The 12,440-nt window shown below is 53.1% G+C and overlaps 1 protein-coding gene across 1 annotated transcript in view; it reads left to right on the plus strand.

The window, feature by feature from the left end:
- The window catches only part of CAPN9 (calpain 9), a 44,357-nt gene that overhangs the window by 1,315 nt on the left and 30,602 nt on the right, over positions 1–12,440 (plus strand). The window contains exons 2-4 of the mRNA XM_030334705.1: positions 5,191–5,260; positions 9,642–9,760; positions 11,238–11,371. Of these exons, the coding sequence (XP_030190565.1) occupies positions 5,191–5,260; positions 9,642–9,760; positions 11,238–11,371 (323 nt within the window). The remainder of the gene's footprint in view (positions 1–5,190; positions 5,261–9,641; positions 9,761–11,237; positions 11,372–12,440) is intronic.

The following is a 12,440-nucleotide window of genomic DNA, read 5'->3' on the forward strand; positions in this document are numbered from 1 at the left end:
CATGACCTTGGAAGAGGCAGCTTTTTCAGCACCCCCAACCGGGGGAACAAGACCCTCCTGGCTGCTGGGGGGTCTTCTGTCTTCCACAGAAGCAGGGGGGGGTGGGTAATGATGCTGCTTCCCGTGCTGAGCTGTTGCAAAGATTCCTGTGCTAACATGTAGGACACGCAGAAAGGGGCCTGTAAATAAGTGTCACTGTCATCGCTGCCCTCTGTCGCTGTACCCGGACACCATCACCTCCCGGGCCCGGGAGGCGCCCTGCCCCCGCAGTCTGCCCCTCCACCCTCTGGCGTAACCTGTCATTCCGCTGCCCACAACTCCCCTTCTCTTGGCCAGAGTCGGACTTTCTCCAGCACAAAAGCTTGATGCGCACAGGCCAGGGCAGGGAACGCCTTTGTTCCCATTCCCGGAGGCGGGCCCCCCGCGGAACAAGGGCCACCGGGACCCCCGAGGGATTCCAGAGTCCCAGAGCTCAGCTCTAGGAGGTAGTCGTCTTCGCTACTGATCTCCCTTGGGATTGCCCCAAATGATGGGTGAGGCCGCCACCCACAGACCAGAGCCCCCGGCACACCCCAGCCCCTCTGCCCTCGGCCGAGGGCCCCAACGACGTCTTTATTTATCTTAACTCAGGTCGACTGGGTCGCTGCCCTTCCTGTGGACTCATTCTCAGAGTCTGTTCTGCCTTTCACTTCGCGTGCACCCGAGACAGACCTTCCCTTCTGTCCTCATTCCCAGAAACACACCTCTCCGCTTCCTCTCCGAGGGGTTTTGCAGACTTGTGTGAAATCGGGAGCAAGGGCCTGGGTGGGGGGTGAGGACTGATATTCCTCTTGCTGGACGGAGGTCCAGGGTCCCTGGCACAGGGCGGGGGGCCGGGGGGCAGCAGGGAAATGGCAGCAACGTCCCTCCAGAAGGCCTGTGTGGCTTGGGTGCCGTTTGCATTTCCGCCCTGCACTTAGGTGGTGCCTGCTGGGGCCGCAAGTGCGGAGCTGCCCAGGGGGACCGCGGGGCGGGGTGCCCTCCCCAGCACCACCTTCTTGTCAAACACGGCTGTGCTTTGCAGGCCGGGCATGAGCACAGGAGTGGCCGGAATCAGAGAAGCCAGAGGGCGGTCCGCAGCCAGCCTTGCCCTCCAGGGAGCCCAGGGCAAGGGTGCACTGAAGGGGATCACCTGGGGGCCCGCAGTGGAGGGGGGGTGACACATTCTGCTTGGGGAGAAGGTGAGATCACCTCCAGGGGACTGCCTGGAAAGGGCCGTGAGTGGGGTCTGAGTGGGGAAGGGCGGGTCTCGGGCACGGAGGGCCACGGTGCAGTCAACCAGGGGCCTGTCTTCCTGGGCCCCCGCAGCCCGACTTCCTTAGATCACAAGTGTCTCATCTGGCCTTTTTCTCCCCGATTCCCTGTCTGCCTGCGTCCATCTGCTTTCTTCTATGTGATCCCCTCCCTCACTTCGCAGCCTAAACCCCGGGCTGCACCTCCTTGTAAAGATGCCCACACCCCTCTAGCTTGGGTACACTGTGGCATGGGGCCATGACTGCCCCGCCCAGGCGGCTCGCCCCTACCCCTGTGCGTCCAGAGGCCGCGGGCTGTCCTGAGACCCTCCCCCCCCAACCTCGTGTCCCCACGTACCTCCGCGGCCCTGGGGAGCACACCCCTGTCAATCATAGGGCCCGGCCTCTCCGAATTTGTTAGAACTGTGACTTTGCCCCCTTCTAAATTGATTACTTAGTGCAGAAAAGTCTATGCGTGGGGCTGAGCCCCTGATGATGTACCAAGTGAACGAAACAGGCCCCGAGCAAACATGCCTCGGGAATGAACCCGCAGCGCACCCAGATACACACAGAGCCAGCACGCACCTGAGACGTGCGCACGGGCCATCTGTGCCCCACGCCTACACGGGTCGCACACGTTTCACACGCGTGAAACTCACATCCCTCAACACGTGCGGTCACGCGGCACATGGCATCGAACACTTGGCCGCGCGGCGCCCCTTCCTTGGGCATGCGCATCCTCGGAACCCCCAGGACGGCGCCCGTACCGCCCGCCCCCGCCGCTCACGGGCACCCGGCAGGGACCGCTGCCCCGGCCGCGCATCCGGGGACCCCCGGGCTTGACGCCGGCTGGCTGATGGGTGTTCACTTGGTGACAGTTTCTGAGTCTTCTCCCTTTGTATTTTCCTCCATCAAACCACAGTTTGGATGCATCGATAAAAGTCTCCTGGACAACAAGTGACTGCAAGATGCAGCCCAGAGGCCGCGGCAGCTGCGGGCGTAGTGGGTGCAGTGGGGGGGGGGGGGGGGGGGATGGGCCGGCGGGAGGGCCGGCGGGAGTGAGCCACCGCGGCAGTGGGGGTCCTGCTTGCTGGGGCCCTATAGCGCCCCCTGATGGCGGCTGGCTGTGCAGGGAGCGCCGTGGGAGGCCCCCGGGTGCCCCTTCGGGGCAGGGGCTCCAATACACGTTCTGTACCTGGCGCCGAATGTCCAAGGTGGAGGAGGGCGGTCTCTGTGTCGCGCGACAGAGGCTGGAGAGGTTAGATGGCCTGCGCCGAGCCCCTCTGCTGATCGGGGAGGGCTACCGCGGGGACCTCACCTTCCCACGGCCCGGCCCTGAGCCGCCTGCAACCCCCCTGGGGAACTGGGCTCACGGAGGGGACACAGCGCGTGTGAGAGGGTCCCCACCGGCCTGGTCGAGGAGCTGCCCCCCACCACGTTGCGCTGCCTTTCCTGCCCTTCCCCTGGCCCGAGTTTCCTGAAATATTGGAAAATGAAGCCAAGCGGCGCTCTCCCCCAGATGTTCTGGGGGTCGTCACTGTGCCAGGCGGGCGCATCCTGCGGGCTGCAGAGAGAGCACCATCATTGTATCTTTGGCTCTTTGCCTTGAGAAGTCCTCCTCCCCGCAAAGAAATCGCCATCCTCTGGTGATTGTTTGGGACACGGGCCAGAGGAGCAGCAGGGTCCCGGGGAGCTTGAGGAAACCCCTTCAGGGCAGAGCTGTCCCCTGAGGCATCGCCCCCGGGACTGGTGAGGACCTCTCCTTCCAGTCCTGTTTCTGGAAATAAGCAGGAAAGTCCCTTACTCAGCCTGCACTCAGACCCAGTTTAAATGACCAAGCATCTGCTGTATGCCAGAACTTTCCTGTCTGTCTCATGATTTGCTGTTTCCTCTCCCTGGACCTTCACCCGACTCCCTACTCAACGGCCTGCTTCTGGGAGACGCCCTCCTTGACTGCTCCAGCTAAAATAGCCTGCGTCTCACGCCATCACTTTCCATCCCGGTGCTTAGCGCTCCTGAACTTGTACGTCTGCTCGCTTGTTTCCGGTCTGTCCCCCCTCCCTGGGCAGGGGGCAGGGGGTTTCTCTGTCTTGGTCTTTGCCATAGTCCGTGCCAGGAATGGAGACTGGTGCCCCAGAAAACTGGAAACAATATATGAGTTTTATACAATTGCTTTCAAATGCCTTTTTGTTAATGTTTTATGCGTATCTCTCTGTATATATAAGCGTATGTATAAATAACTATGTATACGCAATAATATAATATGTGAACTATATAATAGAATATATATAATGCACTGAGGTAAAGTGACATGAGAGATATATGCACATATCTCCCACTATATAGTGTGTATATGCATGTGTATATGTGTGTGCATATATATATATATATATATGGTAAAACCTTGGACTGCAAGTAACTTGTTCTGTGAGTATTCCACAAGGTGAGCAAACATTTCTAGTAAATTTTAACTTTATAAACCAGCAATGTCTTGCAATACAAGTAGTACGTGATTCCCAACGTCACATGACCACAACTGAGCCAATGGTTCTCTCTGTCTGTCTCTCTCCCTCTCTCTCTGTCTCTCTGTCTCTCACCGCAGGATTGTGGGCGATCGTCTCCCATGCTCAAATGCTCAGTCTCAGGCCATGGTGTTTGGCAGAAATCAGAGACTTTTCAGGATGTTGGAAAGTTCCCGCAACTGGGACTCGTGTATTTCTTGTCTCTTCTGAGCACCTAGGGACAGTCCTTTGCTTTTCCATACAAGAGTGAGCTTAGGAATGCTTTGCTTCATTCTGGGTCATTGGCTAGGTTCCTTGTTAAAGTTGCACGAAAAGAAAAAGATTCCATTGAACCAACAAACAGCCGTGATTCCATCAGTGATAGTGAAAGTCGTCCTACACAATAACCCTCCCCTCTCTTGTCTCCCTCACACCAGCCACGAAGCTTTTCAAAGGGAAGTACAGGTTAATTTGTTTATTTTTTTCTTTATATTTTGCATTTTCCTTATTTTGTTATATCACAGTATTGTAATCATTCTTATATGAATATTTTTGGGTTGCGGAATGAATCATCTGAGTTTCCGTGATTTCTTATGGGGAAGTCCGGTTTGATATACAAGTGCTTTGGATTACGAGCATGTTTCCAGAACGAATTATGCTCGCAAACCAAGGTTTTACTGCATATATATATACACACAATACATATTTTAAAAAAGAAAGAAGCTGGGTGGGGAGAGTGGAAATTTGTATTTAATCCTAGACACCAGTCTGTGGTGTGTGTATTACCCCATTTAAAAAAATTGTTTTTAATGTTTTTATTGATTTTTGAGACAGAGAGACAGAGCATGAACAGGGGAGGGTCAGAGAGAGAGGGAGACACAGAATCTGAAACAGGCTCCAGGCTCTGAGCCGTCAGCACAGAGCCCGAAGCGGGGCTTGAACTCACGGACCGTGAGATCGTGACCTGAGTCGAAGTCGGATGCTTAACCGACTGAGCCACCCAGGCGCCCCTGTATCACCCCATTTTAAGATGAGGCATTTGAAGCCCACAGAAGGTGTAATGCCCATAAGCCGGGAGTCAGGATTCGAACTCATGCCCCCCCCCCCGACTCCTAGCCCAGGGCCTGAGAGGCAGTGGGAACCTTCGGTTCCTGGTCCTGCTTTGCAGCCTGGCACGGCAGGAGTTGTCTGGCCAGAGGACTGCACTGAGGGACCGCGCAGAAGGTAGGACCTCTCCCCAGGGGCTGAGGGATGTCTCCCAGAGACAGGCCCAGGTTGTGGCGTCCCTCCTTAGGAAAAGAATCAAATACAGGAAAGAGCCCTCTGCTCCCAGAACGGAGAGAGACCCTGCACCTGCTCCAAGCACACCGGCCCAGGACGTGGCGGGCCTCACTTCAGTAACGCCTTTGTTCTTCCAGGAAATAGTGGAAAACCCAGAATTCATCCTTGGAGGGGCCACCAGGACAGATATCTGCCAGGGGGAGCTTGGTAAGTGGGGGAGATGGGGCATGGAGAGAGGGGGGGTTGGACAGAGCACCCGTAGGGGCCAGCAGGAGAGGGCCTCTGAGCTGCCTCCGTGACAAGGGGCACAGGGTTTGGGGGAACAGCACTGCTGCCCCCTGCTGCTTCCTCCTCTCCTCCCTTCCAGTCTGCCAGTCTGTGCCCCCAGATGGAGCCCAGCAGACTCTGGGCGACTTGTACTCTTGTTCCCTGGGGGCGGATGTGCCTACGGTGTGGGGCTCGCGACCCAGGAGTTTACAGAGAACAGAGATGCCTGGTGACGCCGGTCTGGCTCCCTGCACCATGACACAGCTAATACTCGCATTAACTCGTCACCATGTCAGCCTCCCAGTGACCCTTCCAATTTTATAAATGAGAACCCGACGCTGAGGGAGGCTACGTAACGTGAGTCACAGGAGCGACAGCTGGGCGGTCGGGATCTGAACTTGCTCTTAACCATTATGCCGCCCAGGGGCTCAAACTTTGGGGCACCCCCCCCAACCCCGGACCTTCACAATCTCCTTCCTACAATTGATCCGAGAGTGCCCCCAAGTCAGTTACATTGGATCTTGCATTTCAGGATTTAGTCCAACATTGGACTGGGTTTACCTTTATTCTATTTATGGAAAAAAAAAGTACCTTCTAAAAAAAAAACCAAACAGTGGAGCTGTAAGCTTATGAGGCCCGGATTCACAGCTGACCATGCTCAATGACCCAGCTACCCAAACATTGAACCCAGAGTCACAAACCTAGAGGGATGATAGTTGGTAGATAGATAGATGATATAGATAGATAGATAGATAGATAGATAGATAGATAGATAGATAGAAGATACATAGATTATGATGATGATGATAGATGATAGATAGATAGATGATAGAAGATACATAGATGATGATAGATAGACAGATACATAGATACATAGAAGATACATAGATAGATGATAGATAGATACATAGATACATAGAAGATACATAGATAGATGATAGATAGATAGATACATAGATACATAGAAGATACATAGATAGATGATAGGTAGATAGATAGATAGAAGATACATAGATGATAGATAGATAGATAGATAGATAGATGATACATAGATGATAGATAGAAGATACACAGATAGATGATAGATAGAAAAATAGATACATAGAAGATACATAGATGATAGATAGATAGATAGATAGATACATAGATACATAGATACATAGAAGATACCTGGATAGATGATAGATAAGATACATAGATGATGATGATGAAGATAGATAGAAGATACATAGATAGATGGTAGATAGATACATAAAAGATACATAGATGATAGATAGATACATAGATACATAGATGATAGATACAAAGAGAGATACAATGATACAACATGAGTCCACTTACCCATGGGTTTTTTTTGTATAAATATAGTATTGTACTGCCAATGGATTTTCTCTTCCTCATGATTTTCTTACTAACATTTTCTTTTCTCTACCTTACTTAAAAAATTTTTAAATGTTTACACTTAACATTACAGAGAGACAGAGCATGAGCTGGGGAGAGGCAGAAAGAGAGAGGGAGACACAGAATCCGAAGCAGGCTTCAGGCTCTGAGCTGTCATTACAGAGCCTGACGTGGGGCTCGAACCCACGACCCGTGAGATCATAACCTGAGCCGAAGTCGGACGCATAAGCGACCGAGCCACCCAGGCGCCCCTCCAGCTTACTTTATTGTAGGCGTGCCTTACAGGATACATATAACATCCAAAATATGTGTTAATCAATTTATCACTAAGGCCTTCAGTCAACAGTAGGCTACCGGTTGTTAATTTTAGGGGGAGCCAGAAGTTATACATGGGTTCCCAGTTGTGCCAGGGATCGGTGTCTCTTACCCTCATGTCGTTCAAAGGTCAACTGTACATAGATGATAGAATTAGACAGCCTAGCTAGAATTTTGACCTTCCGAAACTATTTACATTCAGATTGGTCTTCATTTATTGAGGGTAAGCCTTCTCCGGAAGACTCTGTCCCTTCCTCATCTTCTCTCTCATCTCACCCCCAAACTCTTCCTCTATCTCCCTTCACTGCCCCCTCGCTTAGAAAGTCATCGTACAGGCTTCTTTGTGTTTCAAAGTTTTGGTTTGTCACAGGAGTGCAAACACCCATTTGGAATTACAACTGCATATTTAACCTTAGCTGGTGTTGATTGTAACTATTATTTTGTTTTCTTTAGTTTTTTAGTGCTTATATTTTTGAGAGAGAGAGAGAGAGAGAGAGAGAGAGAGAGAGAGAATGAGGGGGGGAGGGGCAGAGAGAGAGAGACACAGAATCCAAAGCAGGCTCCAGGCTCTGAGCCATCAGCACAGACCCCGACGCAGGGCTCGAACTCACAGACCGCGAGATCATGACCTGAGCTGAAGTCGGAGGCTTAACCGAGCCACCCAGGTGCCCCTGTAACTAGTACTTTGTAACAATTTTATTATTTCCAAATACTGTGCATATGTGTGCACTTTTATGACACTTTTATTATTTCCAAATACCGTACATATGTGTGCACAACGAGGGCTAACAATAAAATGAACAGCTGTGAGTCTGCCACCCAAAATACAAGCTAGAACGTCACCATCTCCCACCTCTCCCGGTTGGCGGCCCCCTGCCTTCTATTGTCTGTTCATCCGGCTGCCCAACAAACTGACCTTGAGAGGGTACCCTTATTCTGGGCATAGCGCTGGGATAAGCGATACCCTGCATCCGTACGGGCCCAGCAGAGATAAAGCAATATTGCTCTGCTCTGGAGTCTTCCCCTTTGGTTTAAGTTGTGTGAATAGCACCGGCTTCTGAATCTCCTCCTTCAAATGCTCAGGGCATTCCTGGCTGAAGAGACACGATCTGCCATACTCTCAAGAAAAGAAAGGCATTTTCCTGCACCAGGCAAAGCCATAACTCCGAGAAGAGTGGGGAGGAGGTCACCCCCACAGCAGGGGCCCCTCCATCAGACCCCAGAGCTGAAAGCAGGGACCGCCTCCCGGGAGGCACTCAGTGAACCCTGCTGAACAAATGATCCTGTGTCCTTTCTCATTACCATCTCCCCAAGGCCGGACCCCAGGCTGCCAAAGAGCGGCTGAGGCATTCGAAACCTGTGGCATGTGCCCCCTGGGGGACACCCTAGGGAAAGCCAGAAGCAGAGCGACTCTGGGAGTCGTTTCCCTGATGCTAGGCCTTCTGTGAGTCTCTCCTGCCTGTGCACAACAATCAGAAAGGGGTCATGGGGTATATGGTCTTTTCCAGAAATGTGAGCCCCGGGGAAGCCCGGCTGAGGGCGACGGGGTCTTGAATTCCAACGACGGTGGTGGTATCTATGGCAAACAGATAGATCTGGGAGAAAACAGAGGGGTTCCCGTTGGTTAAATGGATACTTCCAAATATCTGCCCACCCCTCGTTCCCAAGCAGCAATGAAGAGAGGGGCTCATTCCATTCTCAACGCGGGCAAGTGGCTGCGTCCGTCTGGTACAGCGCGGATCAGTTCGGTCTGAGATCTGACTGTACCTTGCAGTTGTCCTCTAGATGTGTGTCATCATGAAGACATCGCTGCAGAAATCCGTAGATCAGTCAGCAAATCTTGACAATGAAAAATAATTGGAGGCGCGCCTGGGTGGCTCAGTCGGCTGAGCGTCCGACTTCGGCCCAGGTCGTGACCTCGAGGCTCGTGAGTTCGAGCCCCGCGTCGGGCTCTGGGCTGACAGCTCAGAGTCTGGAGCCTGCTTCGGATTCCGTGTCTCCCTCTCGCTCTGCCCCTAACCCACTCGCATTCTGTCTCTGTCTCTCTCATAAATGAACATTAAAAAATTTTTTTTAAATAATAATTGGAGCTACTGCGATCTCTAACTACACGGAGTCTGGGCTATGGGGAGGCCTCGGTGCCGGAAATATACTCCCCAGGCACTTGCAAGGGCTATTTCTGAGGGCCCCCCAATTTCCTGGGCTGCGCTTACGAATTGCCTATCTACCCAGCGCACGCTGACACGGACATATGGAGGCTTCGCCCTCTGGAGGGGAAGTCTCTGGAACCGCACAGAGCTGATGCATAATGGAGCATATGTCTGAAACCCAAGTGAGCGAGTCCTATAACGCTGGCCAGCCGACAACAGCTGTGCGTGATAAACCGGGCAAGGGAAGAGCCAGGAAGGGAGGCAGAAGGTGGCGGGGGTGGGGGTGGGGGGGGGGTGGGGAGCAGAGGTCTTTGGTGGTATCCCGTCCGTTTCCTTAAACGCGGAAGACGCGGCCACATCTGGAACGCCCCCACTTCTCCTTCTGGCGTGTAGAGTTTCCCAATTTACTGCGAACTGGGCGATGAAAACTGTGATTTGTGGCCTTCATTTCGCAGGCGACTGCTGGCTATTAGCTGCCATCGCCTCCCTGACGCTGAATGAAAAAGCTCTGGTTCGAGTCGTCCCCCAGGACCAAAGCTTTGGACCCGGTTATGCCGGGATATTCCACTTCCAGGTAAGAGGGGGCCTTGGCCGGTAGACTAGGTCTTTGGGGTCCAACGTGACGCCACCCGCCTCTTCGGCTGCTTGGTAATCCCGGGAGGAATGCGCCCCCATCTGGGGGAAAGCCGCACCCCAAACTGGGCTTTGTCAAGGGCTAACGTTCTAAATGCACTCGAAAGGACCGCGTTCGGAATATATCCGGTAGAACTTTGGCAAGTCTGCAGGCCCACGCTACAGGTTTTCGTCTTTGGAATATCTTGTGCGTTCAGCATAAATGGCCGAAAACCCTTATACCTCTCAGGGAGTGGATTATTTCTCATATTTGTCTCAAACCGAGAGAGTCTCCTTATTGAAGAAGCACAGATTTGGAGACGTGTGGGAGGGTAAGAAATAGAGACAGAGAGAAGCACTGAGACGTCACCGGCTGGGGTCCCGGCAGGACACGCGTCGCCCCCGTGGGACCCGCGCAGAGCCTCACGTGGGCACGGCCTGCCTGGGAATCGGTTTGCAGTTTTCTTTCCACCCCGTTCCCTCTCCTCTCCCCACCTCTCCCTGTAGTCCCTGTGCAGAGCTGCCCACCCACGGATGCCCGCCCGTCCCTGTGCCTATGTGGGTGACCTCAGGCAGATTTCCTAGGGACCCCGGCCTTCACAAGCTGTCTGGAGAAACAAGGACTGACATCGAGCTCGTGGGGTGTTCACAGAACTATAAAAGGATCCGATGAAGGGGGCAGCACGGGGCAGGCACGCATTTCTGTCCTGACATGCCTGGGCCAGCCCCGTCCCCTCCATCCCCAAGGCCGGCAATCTGAGTTCTGACATGGATGCACTCACACACGTGTGCATGCATGCACACGAATGCACGCGTACACATATGTGAACATATGCGCTCACACACGTAGCTGGACTCACTTATGGGTACATGTGTGAACACACAAGAACGCGTGCGCGCGTACATACGGGTGCACGCACACTCACCTGGTGTCGGCCCACCTGGCACGAGGGTGCCCCACCACAGCCTCTCTCTGCATGTGAATGGCCAAAAGAGATCAGTGATAGAGTTTCCGCCCCCGGGCAAAGAGGCAACTCAAGAGGCAGGGACATCCAAGATAACCTGCGATTGGTGGAGAGAGGGACATGGAGACGCGAGCTGGGCAGGAGCGGAGCAAACCCCACACGACCCCCTTCGCTTGGGAGAGAGGAGCTAACTCGGCCCACCCTACAGTGTCCACGTGTGACCCTGGCTCTGATGGGTCGACACTGGGTCTCCAATCCGCTGCCAGCGGTGGGGTGGGATGCTTGGTGGACAAAGTCCAGGGGACCCATCATGGAACCCACGTGTGAGTTTCCTCAAGACCCTAAGGGAGGTTTGGTCTGAGGGAAGAAGTGCCAAGGGAGCCCAGGGTGGGAGAAAGAGCCGAGCCTTTACAGATGGGGCTGGACCTCCCCTGTGCCTCACCCCCATGGTTTCCATCTCCATCCGGCCACCAGTTCTGGCAGCACAGCGAATGGCTGGATGTGGTCATCGATGACCGACTGCCCACCTTCAGGGACCGCCTGATCTTCCTCCACTCGGCCGACCACAGAGAGTTCTGGAGCGCCCTGCTGGAAAAAGCCTACGCCAAGTGAGTGCCCCCTGCAGGGCCAGGCCAAGGGCCAGGCAGGTCCAAGAAGTGGTCTCTATCCCCAGAGCCTTTTCAGAGAGCTTCAATGACCAGGGACACAGAGTTCACAGGTGTGGCCAACCCTCTTGGGGCTCGGTCAGGCTCGGAGGTGGAAAAGGAAAGCGTGGATAGTTTTCCTGTCATGGCTTAGCTGTGCCCATCCTTGGGCAGAGTGGTGACACACGTCCCTCTTCTCTCCCTGTGTCACGAGTCTGGCCTTCCGAAGAGCTGGGAGGGGAGGTGGAAGAAATTATGGATGTGTTGACAGATCTTGGCTCTCCCGACTTCCCACCGAGCGCTGTTACAGCTCAAACATCTGGGCTGTGGTAAAATTGACCATTTTAATCCTTTTTCAGTATACAGTGCAGTGGCATTCAGTGCATTCACATTATTGTGCAACCGTCACCTCCAGGGGCCACAGCCTGTGCTTTCCAGGGCTGGGTGGGCATAGCTTCCTTCTCGGTGAGCCCAGCACAGGGAAATCCTCCCCCGGCAGCCCTGGAAAAGGCTTTGGGTCAAGAATTCCAGCTGGTAGGAGTCAGTGGAATATGAAGGGTATTCACTCAAAGAGTGAAGAATAAGTTTCCTAAAAAAGAAAATCTGTGTTTGGTTTTTGGTCATTAGAAGAGGCCCAAGATGATTGGGATACACCTCACCAGAAAACATGGACAGGGGGCAAATAAACACATGGAAAGATGCTCAACTTCATTTGTCACTGGGAAATTGTAAATTACAAACAATAGCGAAATACCACCACACACGTACAGCATCAATTTCTGACAAAGATGTGGGCAACAGGAACTCTCATTCATTGGTGGGGGGAGCCAATGAATGGCCATGGGGGGAGCCATGGTGGCCCAAATGGGTCATCCATTTTGGAAGACAAGTTGGCAGTTTCTTACAAAACTAAACATACTCTTACCTAATGAATCATCAGTCACATTTCTTGGTAGATGAGTCGGGTAAAAAGCCATTTCTACCCAAATGACTTGGATACAAACTTAGGTCCACACAAAAACCTGAGCCCAAA

This window comes from Lynx canadensis, chromosome D2 (assembly GCF_007474595.2).
Source record: "Lynx canadensis isolate LIC74 chromosome D2, mLynCan4.pri.v2, whole genome shotgun sequence".
Classification (NCBI taxonomy): Eukaryota; Metazoa; Chordata; class Mammalia; order Carnivora; family Felidae; genus Lynx; species Lynx canadensis.